This window comes from Vanacampus margaritifer, chromosome 1 (genome assembly GCF_051991255.1).
Source record: "Vanacampus margaritifer isolate UIUO_Vmar chromosome 1, RoL_Vmar_1.0, whole genome shotgun sequence".
NCBI classification, from domain to species: domain Eukaryota; kingdom Metazoa; phylum Chordata; class Actinopteri; order Syngnathiformes; family Syngnathidae; genus Vanacampus; species Vanacampus margaritifer.
In genome coordinates, this window is record NC_135432.1 from 3,860,376 (window position 1) to 3,877,805 (window position 17,430).

The window sequence follows — 17,430 nt, forward strand, 5'->3', positions numbered from 1 at the left end:
TGTAAAACACTACCACCAACAATGAAAAAGCGTTTTTTGATAGCAAAATTTGTTTATTTACATTCAACAATGTAACAATTTGACAAAACAATTTGGCAAACTATTTACAAATGTGTGTGTGCAACCGTGGTACTATTTACAATTGTGTGGATGTTTCAACTACAGTTTTCTTTTCGTAACACTCCCCTGCGTGCAAGGGGACACAGCAGGATTGCAGATTAGTTTCACTGCGATTGCCCCTTTTGCGTGCAGACGCTACACTTTCTTGCCGGCCTTTTTTTCCGGGGAGTAACAAGTATATACTGCAGTGTGTGTTTGGCCATGTTGGCATCAAGTCTATCAGGATCATGATACAGTGACGTTACGGTGGTGTTACGTCTGGCTTCCTCATGTCCTTTTCCTATAACCGGGTGGTTGATCCATCTCATCCACTCCATTCATGGTGGCATCGTAGTCCAGAACCAGTGTCTTCTCCGTGATTAGACTGTACCCACTCCTAAAATGAATATGCATTGGACTCGGGGTACTCTTCATCGTCCGATTGAACGTCCGCCTGTGCAAAAGTGCTCGGTTGTGCACCGCGTTTTCCGGTGTTAGCATCGCTAGCCGGTGAGGCTTTACGACGTGATCATAGCCGCCGCGTCAACGCTTCCAACTTCGGCGTCAACCTCGGAGTCACCATCATCATCATCAATGTGCTCTTTAGCATTGGTCGATGCTTTTCGTCTTTGAAAAAAATGCTCAAGCGTAAGCTGCTTGCAACCGGTCGCCATTTTCGCTTCCTCAGCCATTCTCCCCTCAACACTCTAGCTCCGCCTCACGTCTTCTACTGACGCCTACCTGATCTTGTCCAAAGAGAGTCATCGCTGCCATCTAATGCCCAAAAATAGTCATTATACTTACTAGATCTGCTTGATACTTTCAGCACAGCTGGCCAAGGCTTTCCACCACCCGTTTCCCCCCCCCCCCAAAAAAAAAAAACATAGTGAACATCTTTTAACTCTTTCACTGCCATTGACGTTTATAGACGTCAAGTAAAAACCTACGGAGCACTGCCAGTGACGTCTAAAGACGTCATCCAATTTATTTTTATTTATTTTTTTAAACGGGTGCGGGCAAGGCTTCCGGAGCTGTGGTGAAAGTTTCCAGCCGGTCTGTTGTGCCTAATGACTATTTTTGGCCCCTAGAGGGCAGCGATGACTCTCTTTTGACAAGATCGGGTGGGCGTCAGTAGAGGCGGAGCTAGAGCGTCGAGCAGGAGATGAGAATGGAAGACAAAGGAAAAATGGCGGCCGGTCGCGAGGAGCTCACGCCCGAGCCGTTTTTTTCAAAGACCAAAAGCATCGCTGAAAGAGCACATTGTTAACGACGATGATCATCATCGATGATGAAGATGAGGGTGGTGACTCCGTGGTTGGGAAGCATTGATGCGGCAGTAGAAGACGTTAGATGGAGCTAGATGGAGGAGGGAACGGGCAATGGCGAGCGTTTGCAAGCAGCTCTACACTTACAAGACGAAAGGCATCGACCAACGCTAAAATAGTACATTGATGACGACGATGATCATCATTGATGATGATGAAGGTGAACCCGAGCTTGACGGCGAAATTGGAACCGCTGACGCGGCGGCTATGACGGTGTCGTAACGCGGAGCGCAACCGAGCACGCACAGGCGGACGTTCGATCGGACGACGGAGAGTGCCCCGAGTCCAATGCATATTCATCGGAGGAAGTGTGTACAGTCTGCTACTTGCTTTTTATTCCCCGGAAAAAAAGGCCGTCAAGAAAGTGTAACGTTTGCACGCAAAACGGACCAATGTGAAAGTGAAAGTAAACTGTTGTGCGAGTCCTGGCGTCTCCTTGCACGCAGGAGAGCGTTACAAAAGGAAAAACTGTATTTGAAACATCCACATAATTGTAAGTAGTACCACAGTTGCACACATTTGTAAATAGTTTGCGAAATTGTTTTGTCAAATTGTTACACTGTTGAATGGAAATAAATGTATTTTGCAATCAAAAAACACTTTTTCATTGTTGGTGAAAGTGTTTTACAGAAGTAAAGCACTATTTAGGTGTTTGTGGCATCACTCATGGACAAAAAGGAGTGTACAATTCACTAGAGTGCATGAAATAACATCGTTTCACAAAAAGCTCTTTTTCTCCATTTTTTGTTTCAAAACAGGGAATTTCGGTGAAAGTAACCATTTTCTATTGTTGATTACTGAAGAACGAAATAAGGTAGAAACAAACTTTTTTTTCTGATGATTTTCTGAGAGTCCAATCTTTCATTTGGTAGTATGTGTGTTTCCATAGTCCAAACACAACATTTTCTGTGGACCTTGAAAGATCACTCAAAATGCTTAAATCGGCTGGCAGTGGGGACAACCCGTTTCTGAAAACGTCTGGCAGTCAAAGAGTTAACGTCTTTGGCAGCCATCGTTTGGATTTTACTAAACGTTATTAAACGTTTTTGGCAGTCAAAGAGTTAATAATTCTCAACGGACCAAGACATTAACTAAACATTCACTAACGTCGCCAACTCAATGGGATCCGGGCTTAAGATGAATTAAAGAGGCCAAAAGAGTCAGCAGAGTGAGTGTTGGCTTTCACCCTCTCTCTGATTTCTCCACATCCTGCATGCTTGCTCATACGTACACGCATACATAATACAGTACATCCATTTACACACATACATAGAGCACAACCACAATACATAAAATACCGTCTATAATATTGGGAGATAAACCGTGTGTTGATATAGGCTTACATTACAGATGATGCATGTATCACTTGACGTAACCGTGACAACAGCGTTCTCCTCGGTGTGTATTGATTGCTAATCAATGTAGCATTAGTGGGAGGATGCAGTGCATGTGTGTGTGTGTGATGAAGTGTATTTGTGTACACGTGTGTGTTTGTGTGCGTGGGTGCAGGAGCCCTACTGACATTTGTTACTGAGCTGGTGAAAGGGAAAACGACCACAATGCAGCCACGGCATTCAGACACACGATGGCAGCAAACCTCTGCCTTGATTTGGGGAAAAGGGGATCTGAAATGGTTTCAAGTCTGCATGATGCTTTTTCTTTGAGCAGAACTTCTACTTTACTGCAGGAAAAAAAGAAAGATAAAGACTAACACGCCTGAAAATTTGCTTTGTTAGCTTGTTATCGTCTCATGCTGTAAGACTCTTATTTTGAGACTTTAAATCATCTCACGGCCATGAGATTCTTAGACACAGTCCTCCAATAAATATGACCTAGCTCATTTTGAAAAGGTTTCATAAAAGTGTTACGTATTTTAGTTTAGCGACCTCTATGGGCTATGTTAAATGGCGCAAAAATACAAAAGTGGGACTTGAACTCAGTCCATCTGCTCGTAAGACGAGTGTTTATATGACTGAGCGGCAATGTTTTGTAACTAGGGGTGTTAGAAAAAAATCGATTCGGCAATATATCGCAATTCGGCATATATACAGCGCGCAATTCTCGAATCCATTTTTAAATATAATTTTATTATGGGAATATTCAACAAAACGTCTTACTTAGGGTTAGGATTCATACATTAAGCATGGAAGAATGTTATAATAATGGAACATAATAATGGAATATTTGAAACGGCCTACAACCTCACTGTGCCTTTTCCTAATCTCAACCATTAGTGTCCCATGTAAAGACGTAACGTGTACTGAAAGTCTAATGCTAACCCCAACCATTAGTCCGACGACGAATTGGCATACATGTCAACACTAAAAAAGACACTAAAATCATAACTTGCCTATTAGCTCAATAAGATAAACCTTTGTCTTCCAACTAGATGACCCGGATTCAATTCCCATTGCGATTTTTTTCGCTATGGCTGATAGAACATGGCCGATACGATAGAGGTCTCTAAACTACAATATGTAACACTTGGTCATATTTTGGTGCATCGTAAAACGACCAATATGCTCGTTATTGCTTGAGGACTTGTTAGATTCTTTCTTTGATCGGTCAAAATGTCTTGCGGATCAAAGACTTTGATCTCGACCCTTTTCCAAAGAGTCTTGCTTTGCCTTGCTTGTCTCATGACTCAAAACACTCTTATGACACTAGGGCCATTTCTTCCGTACCGTACTGAAGCCTGATTATTTTTACCCTTCAAATATTCCTGTTTTCCAAGAAGGCTTCCATATTTTGCCTCAAGAGAATCCATTTGCGCTCCTCCTCCACAATTTTTCAATTCACTCCACTTTTAAATGCAGTTTGGAGGGGCAGTCTTATCACAGTGATTTTTTTTCTCCCAGTAAACAAACATGCAGGCAGATAAACCTGCGCATGCATTTTATTTTGAAAACACATCAAGAAGATCAAGAAGGGAGTGGAAGGCGAATGAATTTTAACGCATATATCTTATCTGCTTTATTGGAAAAGTAAAATGTAAAATACGGTGCACAAGCGCGCACACATTCATAAGGCACCAACTGGATGAGAATGACAATTAATTTTTCAGTCTTATGACTAATTTGCAGTATTAACTCACTTCATTGACGGTTATAAACGTCAAAAAATCATTTTAATTTTTCTATTAGTCTAACATGTTTTTCTACTTTTGTTAACAAGAGTATAAAAACCTAGATTTTTTTTTATTGCACATTTAGAACGGATATAAAACTTGTGGTTAATCGTGAGTTAACTATTGAAGTCATGTGATTATTTACGATAAAAAATTGTAATCGCCTGACGCCCCTAATTTTTAATAATCATCTTGTCAGGCGATTACAATTTTTAATTGTAATTAATCGCATGACTTCCCTAGTTAACTCACGATTAATCACAAATTTCACATATGTTCTATATGTACACTAACGATTTTTTTCCTTAGGTTTTCATATTCTTGTTAACAAAAGTGGAAAAAAAAATTTAACTAATAGAAATAGTTCAAATGAATTTTTGACGTTTATAGCCGTCAATGGCAGTGAATGAGTTAACAAAAATCGTATTCATTTCGTTTAATAGCATACAAGTGTGGTCTGTCTTTGTGGCCTGTGATTGGCTGACATTCTGTAATCAAGCAATACAAGTTAGAAAAATAAGACACAAACACATATTTGGATGCAGATTTCTTTATTAAGCAAAAATATGCCATTTGACATTGCAAAGTTGTTTCCACAACAACAAATTGGCATCAAGGAAGACAAAAAGAAAAGTTGATAACAAACCCAGAAATAGAAAGGCACCCATTAAGTTGAATATGAGTCGTGGATATACTATGTTACTGTGAAGTTGCTTAAAACAGTAGTCTTAACATTATGTGTATTTTAAAGAATATCCTGTATATATTTTTATGTTTTTATATTATCAACTGTCGTTTAGAGGCGCCGCTCAACTTTCTCTAATGTTTTGTATTTTTCCATGACGTATGAAACGAAACTGAAACTTTACTGTAATAAAAGCGACGAGGTGGCCGGGGGAGAGGAGAGAGTCGGAAGGAGCCGAGCGTGAGTTAAGGTCTCGCGCCTCCTCTCCTCTCCCAGCCGCGGTTGCAATAAAACAAAGCAACAGCTTCTGCCTCCTTTTTCCTTGGTGCACGGTCAGTAACTAAGGGGATCTGTAATATCAGACCCAACATTTAATTGGTGCCGAAACCTGGGACCTGCATCTGGACGGACGACCGCCGCCGAACCGAAGACACCGAGAATCTGTCGACAGCGTCTCCCCTTGCGTGACGGGTCTCGTCGCTCCGGCCTCGGCCGTTCGCCCGGACACCGGGTCCTGCGAACCAGACCGGCACAGAGGACTAACAGGTATTATGCTGTTTAATTATCACGATTTACACAGAAGTTTGAAAAAAGGAACACTAAATATACTGAAGAAGTAAGAGAAAAATAGAAAAGTGGGGAGTAAAAGAGAAGCGCTTGGGCGTTGGCCCGTGAAGAAGAGAAAAAAAACCCATGGTATACATGATCCGGGCATCAAAGGGATCACGGTTTTATTAGATGAGATCCAAAATACTTTTATTGACTAGTTTTTAACTTGTTAAAAAAAAGTGTCGTTTTCGGGTGCCCGGGTAGAGGAAATTAAACGTTGCCGTAAATACGTAATAATTTACACCTCCCCACTCATTGGTTACCAAAATATCTGTGTTCAATATAACAAAGATTTATTAGGTCAGAACAGAACTGACTGCGATTAAAATTAATCGCCTAAAACACAAATCATGGTTTTAAATTAGAAAGTGGTGCACCACAGAAAAGACTAAGTGTGTGTGTTTGTGTGTGAGTTTTTGTGTGTGTGTGGTTGTGTGCGTGTGTTTTTGTGTGGGTGTGTACTTTGTGCGTGTTTATGAGATAAGGAAAAAAGGGAGTAACTGCTGCCCGCTCGGCAATAGATACAATGGGCCAGTCATTGAGAAAAGAAATAGAACAACACCAGGATGTTAAATTTATTGCAAGCTTTGACGCTAATGCGTGCAAGTATCTGGAATCCTGGGTGACCAAGTATGATTTTAACCCGTCTTTGAGAGATGTCAGGAACAAAGAGGAAGTTAAGAAAAGTTTAGTGGAGAAAAGAGCAAAGAAGATTAAAAAGGGAAAGAATGTAGAAAAATTGGAAGCACAACTACGTGCTGTTGAAGTGTGGATAAAACAGTGTAAAATGAGGGCAGAAAGCATTTTGGAAAGTGAGAAAAGAAAAAAGGAAAAGACAGAAAGAAAAATGTATCAGATGAAGATAAGACCAACGGAAGAAACCGGCGCCAGACGAAGAGACAACGGAAATGCACCGGCTGAAGTGCGACAGCAAAATGATCCAGAAGAGGAAGTAAACGTCAACCAACAGCGGGAACCGCCTACCCCGTCTACCTCCTCCCCAAATTCCACCTCCACGAGTTTTGGGGACAGAGCCTCCCCTCCTATTGGAAGCCGTACAAGATCAAACAAACCAACAGCAGACGTCCTGGCTGCAACAACAAAATTATACCCAGACATTCAGCAGGTGGCAGCATATCCCATGGTAGCTGTAGCCAACCCAGCTTATGGAATGCCAAATCCTGGTCAACCTGCTCATCCACAGACCTTGCTGCTCTATCGGCCATGGAACGAAGAAGAAAAAGTAGCCGCATGCGCATCAGTTCCTCCCATTGAAGACAACGTTGAAAAATGGGCAGCTGCAATTAGAGAACTACATGGATCCTATCACCTCAATGGCAATGAATTACTAAGCGTCCTACGTCTGACCGCAGGACATCGAGTTGGAAGATTCCAAGGAGCCTTTGCTCCAGCCAACCAACGAGGCCAAGTCTACCAACCAGGCCAAGAACTAGACAACGCCCTAAATACTCTTTTAGAAAGAGCCATCGCAGTGTTCAAGAAACCACCTGATTTAACTAAAGTCCGCCAATGCCGCCAAGAACCTGAAGAAAGCGCACAAAAATATGTAGACCGCCTCCAAGACGTACTGAAACTACATGGTGGCATCGAAGAAAGCACTGAGGCACAAAGCACATACCAAACATTACTGCGGGCAACATTCCTGGATGGACTAGTGGACGGTACAGTCAATTTTATCAAGAAACATTACCACACCTGGAGAACTGCCCCGGTGAATGATCTCGTAGCTTGGGCCTCACACGCTGAAGACCTAAAAAGACAAAAAGCGCAATCATCAGTCTTCAATGCCATGCACACATTTTTTCAACATGCCTCTCCTCCACCTTCTGGACCAATTTACTACCAAAACCAACCCAATCGGGGTAGAGGACGTGGACGCGGAAGAGGAAGAGGCCGACCAGCCACCAGACAGGATGTGTGCTACAATTGTGGCAAGTACGGCCACTTCGCCCGAGATTGCCGCTCCAAACAAAAAATTGAGACCCCAAGATCTGACCACTGGGATCCAACCGAATGACGCGAGCAGGAAAGGTCAAGTGATGAAAACCCTGATGACACCAGAACGATCGTCGAGGTGCTTGACCTGACAGTCCTGTTTAGCCAGATGTCCTCTATTGACCCAGCAGTAAGAAAACTAGGCTTAGGGCCATTTACTACAACATTGAAATTCATTGTGGATTCAGGAGCACAATCCTCCGTGATCACTGATCTACCAACAGGTGTCAAATTGTCAAAAAGCACAATAATGGTCATAGGAGTGGGAGGTAGACCAGCCATCCATTACTTTACCGAACCACTGACCATTATTGATGAAGACGGAACAGAATACCCAGATCAAACTTTCGTTTACGTGCCTCGTTGTCCTGAAAACCTCATCGGACGAGATTTGATAAAAGCCATGAGCCTTGTATTAATGGTCGAAGGCTCCAGCATGGTCGTGACAAAAAGAGGACAAGAAACACCAATGCAGATGTTAGTACTAGAAGGAAAAGACAAACCACGCCCATTCTACAGTCTGGATCCGATCCAAAAAGGTCCAACATCAGTAACAAACAATCTGCAACAGATGCCAGAACAAATCCTACCAAATTCAAATTGGGTGCCCCAAACCACGTACCCACTTCACTCCACCATCCGCTTCGCCCCGAACAAAGAGGACAGAGACTTCTTTGATCAATGGTCCCGATTGACAACCATGCGGGCCCAAATAAAGGACCTAATTTGGGACGAACAGGCAGGATGGATGGCAGCCACAGTAATCTTTCCAGATTACATATATGCATTAACCACATATGAAGGCGTTGGCATTCCCTTCCACATTTCACTGGCAAAACCAACAGGCTGGAGATGGAAAGACATAGGATCAAAAATAAGAGATGTAACATGGTCCGAACAACGACTTCCGTGGACCCCATGTCAAGATGGAAGATTTAAACGCATCATGTCATCAGGAAACGTGGTCTGGAGGAAAAAACTAAACTGGGTGACAACATTTGTCCCCAGCACCCACCTAAGTACATGACATCCGGAGGAAACCACGATCCTGGCACTAAAAGACGCCATGGATCAAATACCACCTCAGCTGTGGTCAGCGTCAAAAACCGATGTGGGCCTAATGACCACAGCCACAGAAGTAACAATTGAACCAAGAACAAACTATCGCCCACGAATCAATCAATACCCACTCAAACCTGATGCCAAAGAAGGAATCACACCAGTAATTATGAACATGGTAAAAGCTGGAGTGCTCATAGAAGCCCCCAAGGTAACTTGTAACACTCCAATCTTTCCAGTAAAGAAAGCAGACACCACGACCTGGCGAATGGTCCACGACTTAAGAGCCGTAAATCAGGCAGTAAAACAGAGAGCCCCCTGCGTCCCCGACCCCCACACTCTACTCAATGCGCTGAAGCCAGAACAGAAATGGTTCACAGTAATTGATCTAAGCAACGCCTTCTTTTCCATCCCATTGCACGAGTCCGCCCGTCATTGGTTTGGTTTCACCTTTAATCAAAAGAAGTACACCTATACGAGACTACCCCAAGGCTATGCAGAGAGCCCCACCATTTTCTCTCAAGAAATCAACAACTGTCTGAGCCTCCATGAACACAGTGAAACCACTCAAATACGTAGATGACATTCTCATCGCCAGTCCAACCAAAGAAGAAAATCAAGAAGAAGCAGTGAAACTGTGTCAACACCTGGCAAAGACAGGAAACAAAGCCTCACTGACCAAACTACAGTGGACTCAGACCGAAGTAGTTTTCTTAGGTCACATCATATCGGCAGAAGGAAGAAAACTAACCTCTGATCGGAAACAAGCTATCCTTGATGCCCCCAAACCAAAGACCAAAAGACAGATGATGGCCTTCCTAGGCCTAGTGAACTTTTGCCGTCTATGGGTTCTGGACTTCGCCGAAATAACGCAACCACTGGTGGATTTAATCCACAAAGAAGACCGACCAGTCATCCCCCGCAGTCTGTTCCACGCAGTAGCCACATTGAGTCATGGGAAGTCCCATGTCTCAACAGGAGGGATCATATCTATGGTAGAACAGACAATGACATTACCACAGGGCTTACAAACCTATTTTAAAACTTTTTGTAGGTCATGTATGGTCTGTTGTCGTCACAATGCTCAGGGAAACTTAAGACCACAGAGAGGGAAATGCCCAGTGGGCTCCTACCCATTTAAAGTTTAACACATGGACTTTATTGAACTACACAGAAGTGGTCAGCACAAGTACTGTTTAGTGTTAGTAGACTCACTAACTAAATGGGTTGAACTTGTTCCTTCAAAACATCCAAACGCCCTCACAGTAGCTAAAGCTATTTGTAAACACATAATACCAGAACATGGCATTCCACGAGTCTTGTGGAGTGATAACGGTAGCCATTTTGTAAATACCATCGTTGACAATATGGCCATCCATTTAAAATCAGCCATGGTCAGACAAAACAGGAGAGGCAGATCCACTGACTAAATGGTTATGTGACTTGTTTAAAGAACGGACTGTGTCAAGAGCAAATGATCTGCCCTCTACTTCTCTTCCTCCTGCACAGGAAACGGTGACCCCGGGTGACCTGGTGTTGGTGAAGGTGATAAAAAGGAAAACATGGTCGAGCCCACGCTGGGACGGCCCATTCGTTGTTCTCCTGACCACACCCACCGCTCTCAAAATCGCTGAGAGAGAGACGTGGATCCACCAGAGTCACTGCAAAAAGGTCACCGAACTCAGATAAGGGATTACCCCCTGATTCTTGTCAAAAAGAAGAAGAACAAAGGAGAAGATGACCCTTTTTCAGACATTGTTTGGACTTTGATCATTATAATGTTTATCTTATTATGTGTTATTTGTTCCTGCTGTATTGTCCCAATGTCTAAGAGATTAGTCGCCCGTATGTTCGTGGCCCAGATGTATCAATATAACTTACTACGCGTAGAGGATTATGTTGTCACTGTGGAGACCGACACAAAAGTGTGACCCTCATCTTATTGTGTTTCCCTAACTTCAAATTCAGTTCCATTCTCAGACCAAGAGGTTCTCGTCACCGTGCGGTGGGGGAGTTATGGAATTTTTCCCTTTAAGTTAAGGGTTTTCGCCATTTCCTGAGAATGGTTCAAATGTTGTGAATCTATTAATGAAGTAATACTGAGAAAACTTAATTGTTTTAGTATTTACTGATGTCCTTTTAAATCCACAACAGGAGGGAATGTGAAGTTGCTTAAAACAGTAGTCTTAACATTATGTGTATTTTAAAGAATATCCTGTATATATTTTTATGTTTTTATATTATCAACTGTCGTTTAGAGGCGCCGCTCAACTTTCTCTAATGTTTTGTATTTTTCCATGACGTATGAAACGAAACTGAAACTTTACTGTAATAAAAGCGACGAGGTGGCCGGGGGAGAGGAGAGAGTCGGAAGGAGCCGAGCGTGAGTTAAGGTCTCGCGCCTCCTCTCCTCTCCCAGCCGCGGTTGCAATAAAACAAAGCAACAGCTTCTGCCTCCTTTTTCCTTGGTGCACGGTCAGTAACTAAGGGGATCTGTAATATCAGACCCAACAGTTACTCGACTACTAATGATGCACTTCTTTGATGCAAACATACGCGAACAGATCTGTGCAGCCCGTATCCCCCCAAAGTCCATCTGTAAGAAATGAATGTTGAAGTAAGACAGCATTATATTCTTAGCAAACCTCGATGGCTGATTTGACTTACCGCTCTCAAGCATTGCCACACACGGTCCATTATCATCAGGCTCACCTCCGGCCACAGCAAAATTGGTGAAATCATTATCGGAACCATCAGTCCAGATAAAGTCGTCATCCTGGATGACAAAATCAAAAGCCAGTGAAAAGACTGAGATTGGAAGGACACGTTCAGTGGCAGAACTTTTAATGTTTCACCTCAATGGCATCATTGAGACCAATCCAGGCTACGCCAACATCATTAACACCCGCTCGAATCAGTTCGACGACGAACGCGTTTTCCAGGTCACTATGAATGGAGACCAAATTCCCACCAAGAATGTTGCACACACTCTGAAGGGGGAAAAGTGTAAAAAAAAGAAGTTATTTTGCCATTTTGATCCATCAGACGAAATATTTTGACTCCCAACCAAAGTGTTCAATGAAAAGAAAATCGCTTCCTGTAATCACTGTAAGCTACTTTCAAAAAAGATATCATGACTTGTAAAAGTGTCAAACGTCTTCCATACCTCTGCGTCCGCAAAGGTTCTCCCTTCATCTTCGTAGAGATAACAGTAGCAGTCCAACCGAGTCCAGCCTTTAGGACAGCTATTGTCTGCAGCACAATTGTAGTTTGAGAGAAAACCCGAAATACTTCCATTGAATCAAATGGCGACAAGTGGCTGATGTACAACGACTTACCTTTTACAAAGGTGATAGGTTTAGACCACTTGTGAGAAGAAAAAATATGTTTTTCAAATCAGACCTGGCAACATTGTCACAAATGAAGACCACGACGAACCAAAATGTAAGATTTTTACGCGAAGAAAAGTATTTTTAACTTACGACTCCGGTCAACAGTCCACTGATCCCGCAGAGGAGGAACAACGAGCGAAGTCCAAATGCCATCTGCACATTGACAGGAAAACATCACATTCAACAATATGTTGCAACGTTAGCTTGTGAAATGGTGAAACCGTGAAAAAGTCATCAAGATGTCAAATTGCGTGGTTACCTTTGTGGTGATACTTGATGCTTGATACTGAGGACGACGGCGAGCCATCCTTATATACGTTAGGCGACAGTCTCGGAATGAGGGATTGTTTGGTTGATTATGACATGAAACGTCTCACAGTGGTATCTTTTTAACGAGTTCCTCATTCTTGAGGAAGAAGTATTCCTTTTGTTTTCACTAATGAGCTCATCAATTTTGTCACTGACAGTTTTTTTTTTTCTTTTGGAGAGCTCAGTATTGTTCATTTGGTAATTTTACCGATTTGACATGTCATCATCATTGCTCTCCTTTATTATTTTTTATTTTTTTATATGTATATATTTTTTGTATGTGGATGAGCATGTGTGTGTGCGTGTGTGCGTGTGTGTGTGTGTGTATTCATTAGTAATTAAAACCTGTTTAAAAAATCCAGTGCCTGCTTGTGGGTGTAGCCTTGGCCTGAAGTCAACTGGGATCGGATCAATCTCCCCGCCAATGTGAACGGAATAAACGCTATAAATTAAGTAAGGATGATCACACAGCAACCCAAGAGAGACGGTTGTCATTCCCGTGGCAGGAATAATGCATTTTTTTGGTTTCTTTTGTCTGAGCCTACAGATGATTGATGTGAGGTGTGCCAACCCTCAACCACCCCGCCACCGTGTTTTCTAAAAACCTGCAAGCCTTTGGTTTGTTCTTTGTTCTGTTCCCGTACTTACACGAATCAACAATGGAACACCTTTAGGGGGTCTGGTAGATACCGGATCCTTAGACCGTGATGTCGTTATGAGATGAGGGCTCACAATTGTTGTCTCAAGGAAGTTTTGAACATTTTCAAAGAAAAAGTGTTTGCGACCATTAAAATTGTTGGTGAAGTTCTTTGCGACCGTTGAAAGAACCCCGACGATGAAAAAGGAACATTTGCTACCTTCGCAAACCTTTGCCTTCTCAGTGAGATATGAAGATGAGGAAGTAATACTCATCAATTTAAAATCTAGTGCCAAGTGAAGTGTAAATGTGTGCGTGGGAAGAGTTTTCTCTCTTCTGGTATTTTGCTAGACTATCTCTCATTCACTGCTGATATGCCCTCATACACTATACCGGAACCTTTTCACAAATCATACTAAAACACCCTTGTATTTCTGCGAAATATAACATTATGAACAAAAAAAACAAAAAAGAAACAAGACTTCAACCTTAAATACTCAAAGAGCCATTTCAACCGTCTACCACAGACACACACACAAACATTGGGAGCCACAAAACCTTTTTGACATCTAAATTGAGGATAAAACTGAATTATATTTCGTCTGTGTTTTGAGCGTGTGGTCAGTTGTCAATCTGAAATAAAAAGGTCTACAGTATTCCACTTAGCAATGCAAAATAATAGCCAATAGAGATCCGGATATCACATGACTCTTTCTCTGAACACGCCCCCTGTGGCAGGAAAGTCGCAGCGCCGCGTTAATGGATTACAATTACGAGGAGGGATAAAACTAGCGTTTATCTGTCAACTTTCAATGCAAGAGCGTTAAGAAATGTTTTTTATTTGAACACATTTTTTTGTTTTTTTCATTTCACACAAGACAAACGTCACAACCAAACAAAAAAAACAACAATCTGACAGACAAGCTAAAAAAAAAAAGGACTATGTAAAGAAAACAAATATAATTCTGTTACAACACACAAAAAATGGGGTGGGGGGTTGGTTTTGGTGCGGTGGTTGTTCGATGACGCTGCTACATGGAATTACCTCCTCTCCTACTTTACAAGTTTGTACAATCCGGATTTATTTCCTCAGGTCAAAATGCCATCGAAATTAGCAGTTTCACACGTCTTGTTATTTAGGTACGTTAGCAACTTAGCATCCGCCGTCATCTATGCCGTAAAAAGTCTTTATGGGGTTGGTCAGTTATTAAATTCAACTGTGTGTTAAACAGTATCAGCACAAACGAACGGATTATTCCCCCACATTTTGCGTGATAACTTACCTGAAGCTAGCCTCCTGAGGCGCTTACTTCAGGCAAATTAGCATCTGCTGATTCAGCCACCATCTACAAAGTGCCTTATCACGTCTTTTGCCTTCATTTAATAACTATACTATCGAGCTACATCTACTCAACTAACTGATTCAGTAATTGACTCGCCTGCTAGGAAGTGTTCTCTACACTAGCAATGAAGAGAATCACAAATTATCTGTCTTGTTGTTCACTCTTTATGGCTGCTATGATTGGCTACGCATTGATTCGTATTTTGGTAGCCTGGAGAATGCTCAATCCTTTTTTTTTTTTTGCCTCTTCTCTGTCATGTTTGGGTTCTGCTTTTGGTTATTGTGTCTCCATTGGTCTTGAGTGTGGTCCTGCCCTTCCTCGTGTCGACCAATCCGTGCCCTCAGCCACTTGTGTCTTGTCGCAGGTGTGTCTTGTTGTCTCGTTAGTGTGTGTGTATTTAGTTCCCTGGTTTTGGTCAGTCCTTGTGGGATCATCGTCGCTTGTCGCTGTCACCGCTGGTGTTCTGTTTGTTACTTTGATTTTGGATCTTTTCAGATCTTTGTTTATTTAAAGCTAACCAGTACCCCTGTTAGTGTTTTTGTAAAATAAAGTATGTTCAGTATAACCTGCCTCCCTGCATTTGCGTCCTCCACTCTGCACTCAAGACAGACTCAACTCCGCACCGTGACAGATCGTGACATTCTTGTGGCGTTTGCCGTTTACTCAAAGTGGCAAACGCGTTTTCTATGCTGCCAAAATGGCTGCGCTAACGCCCATAACGTCCGGATCTCTATTCGAATATTTATTTTACCAGGTTAATGGGATTTTGCTCCTGAACCACAGCATAGTGTCAACACATCAGGACTGAATTGACATCACCTTCATTATCACACATGTTTATCTCTTAATCACAAATTTTACATCTGTTCTAAATGTACAATAAAGATTTTTTTTTCCTAGGTTTTCATATTCTTGTTAACAAAAGTGGAAAAAAAAGTTAAACTAATAGAAATAGTTCAAATGAATTTTTGCCGTTTATAGCCGTCAATGGCAGTGAATGAGTTAACAAAAATCGTATTCATGTCGTTTAATAGCATACAAGTGTGGTCTGTCTTTGTGGCCTGTGATTGGCTGACATTCTGTAATCAAGCAATACAAGTTAGAAAAATAAGACACAAACACATATTTGGATGCAGATTTCTTTATTAAGTAAAAAGATGCCATTTGACATTGCAAAGTTGTTTCCACAACAACAAATTGGCATCAAGGAAGACAAAAAGAAAAGTTGATAACAAACCCAGAAATAGAAAGGCACCGATTAAGTTGAATATGAGTCGTCGATGTACTATGTTACTCGACTACTAATGATGCACTTCTTTGATGCAAACATACTCGTTCTCTGCTGTGCAGAGCTGATCCTCCCAAAGTCCATCTGTAAGAAATGAATGTTGAAGTAAGACAGCATTATATTCTTAGCAAACCTCGATGGCTGATTTGACTTACCGCTTTCATCCATTTGCACACACGGTCCAGTTTCATCAGGCTCAGGTACGCTCAAATCAAAGTTGGTGAAATCATTATCGGAACCATCAGTCCAGATAAAGTCAGTATCCTGGACGACAAAATCAAAAGCCGGTGAAAAGACTGAGATTGGAAGGACACGTTCAGTGGCAGAACTTTTAATGTTTTACCGCAACGGCATCATGGAGACCAATCCAGACTTCGTCATCATTATCACCCGCTCGAATCAGTTCGAGGATGAACGCGTTTTCCAGGTCACTATGAATGGAGACCAAATTCCCACCAAGAATGTTGCACACACTCTGAAGGGGGAAAAGTGTAAAACAAAGAAGAATTTATTTTGCCATTTTGATCAATCAGACGAGATATTTTGACTCCCAACCAAAGTGTTCAATGAAAAGAAAACGGATGGATCGCTTCCTGTAATCACTGTAAGCTGCTTTCAAAAAAGACATCATGACTTGTAAAAGTGTCAAACGTCTTCCATACCTCTGCGTCCGCAAAGGTTCTCTCTTCATCTTCGTAGACATAACAGTAGCAGTCCAACTGAGTCCAGCCTTTAGGACAGCTATTGTCTGCAGCACAATTGTAGTTTGAGAGAAAACCCGAAATACTTCCATTGAATCAAATGGCGACAAGTGGCTGATGTACAACAAATTACCTTTTACAACAGTGGTAGGTTTAGACCACTGTCGAGAAAAAAACAACGTTTTTCAAATCAGACCTTGCAACATTGTCACAAATGAAGACCACGACGAACCAAAACGTAAAATTTTTACGCGAAGAAAAATATTTTTAACTTACGACTCCGGTCAACAGTCCACTGATCCCGCAGAGGAGGAACAACGAGTGAAGTCCAAATGCCATCTGCACATTGAGAGAAAAATATCACATTCAACAATACATTGCAACTTTAGCTTGTGAAATGGTGAAACCGTGAAAAAGTCATCAAGATGTCAAATTGCGTGGTTACCTTTGTGGTGATACTTGATGCTTGATACTGAGGACGACGGCGAGCCATCCTTATATACGTTAGGCGACAGTCTCGGAATGAGGGATTGTTTGATTGATTTTGGCATGAAACGTCGCACCATAAACGAGTTCCTCATTCTTGAGGAACAAGTATTCCTTTTGTTTTCGCCAATGAGCGCATCAAATTTGCGGATTGTCAATGGATCGGCCGGGTTTTGCGAGGACACGTGTCAAGTTCTCTGAATTCCCCTTACATGATCCCACACAGTTGAATAATAGAAGACAATTATAACTGAGCAGTGCTCAATGGCGTTGATGAGTGATGCATACAAATAACAGGTAATCCAAGTTGTCTTGTGGCATACCAGTCACTGACAGTTTAATTGCTACCTTTTT

General features: G+C 42.0%; 2 protein-coding genes and 1 long non-coding RNA gene across 3 annotated transcripts; 1 reads left to right on the top strand and 2 right to left on the bottom strand.

Annotated features, from left to right (window-relative positions):
• Positions 1–5,246: 5,246 nt before the first annotated feature.
• Positions 5,247–11,360, top strand: LOC144053297 (uncharacterized). Its single transcript, XR_013294375.1, has 2 exons — positions 5,247–5,782; positions 10,430–11,360. It is a non-coding gene; the product is annotated as an uncharacterized LOC144053297 (long non-coding RNA).
• An 85-nt stretch (positions 11,361–11,445) lies between these two features.
• On the bottom strand, positions 11,446–12,918 carry LOC144053283 (lithostathine-1-alpha-like). Its single transcript, XM_077567583.1, has 7 exons — positions 12,572–12,918; positions 12,403–12,465; positions 12,259–12,286; positions 12,087–12,172; positions 11,776–11,910; positions 11,588–11,696; positions 11,446–11,516 (listed from the first exon to the last, which is right to left on the bottom strand). The coding sequence occupies exons 1-7, from the start codon at positions 12,617–12,619 to the stop codon at positions 11,446–11,448; spliced, it is 540 nt and encodes a 179-aa protein (XP_077423709.1). The 5' UTR covers positions 12,620–12,918.
• A 2,808-nt stretch (positions 12,919–15,726) lies between these two features.
• LOC144053291 (lithostathine-1-beta-like) lies at positions 15,727–17,098 on the bottom strand. The gene is made up of 7 exons (XM_077567597.1): positions 17,036–17,098; positions 16,867–16,929; positions 16,724–16,751; positions 16,552–16,637; positions 16,233–16,364; positions 16,045–16,153; positions 15,727–15,973 (listed from the first exon to the last, which is right to left on the bottom strand). The coding sequence occupies exons 1-7, from the start codon at positions 17,081–17,083 to the stop codon at positions 15,903–15,905; spliced, it is 537 nt and encodes a 178-aa protein (XP_077423723.1). The 5' UTR covers positions 17,084–17,098; the 3' UTR covers positions 15,727–15,902.
• Positions 17,099–17,430: the final 332 nt, after the last annotated feature.

Excerpts from the sequence above, each read along its gene's own strand:
- LOC144053291 (XM_077567597.1), bottom strand. The coding sequence starts at position 17,083 with ATGGCTCGCCGTCGTCCTCAGTATCAAGCATCAAGTATCACCACAAAG. Across the intron at positions 16,930-17,035 it reads CATCAAGTATCACCACAAAG|ATGGCATTTGGACTTCACTC; the intron begins GTAACCACGCAA and ends CTCAATGTGCAG. Across the intron at positions 15,974-16,044 it reads TGTGCAAATGGATGAAAGCG|ATGGACTTTGGGAGGATCAG; the intron begins GTAAGTCAAATC and ends CATTTCTTACAG.
- LOC144053283 (XM_077567583.1), bottom strand. The coding sequence starts at position 12,619 with ATGGCTCGCCGTCGTCCTCAGTATCAAGCATCAAGTATCACCACAAAG. Across the intron at positions 12,287-12,402 it reads GTGGACTGTTGACCGGAGTC|TGGTCTAAACCTATCACCTT; the intron begins GTAAGTTAAAAA and ends TCTTCTCACAAG. Across the intron at positions 11,517-11,587 it reads TGTGGCAATGCTTGAGAGCG|ATGGACTTTGGGGGGATACG; the intron begins GTAAGTCAAATC and ends CATTTCTTACAG.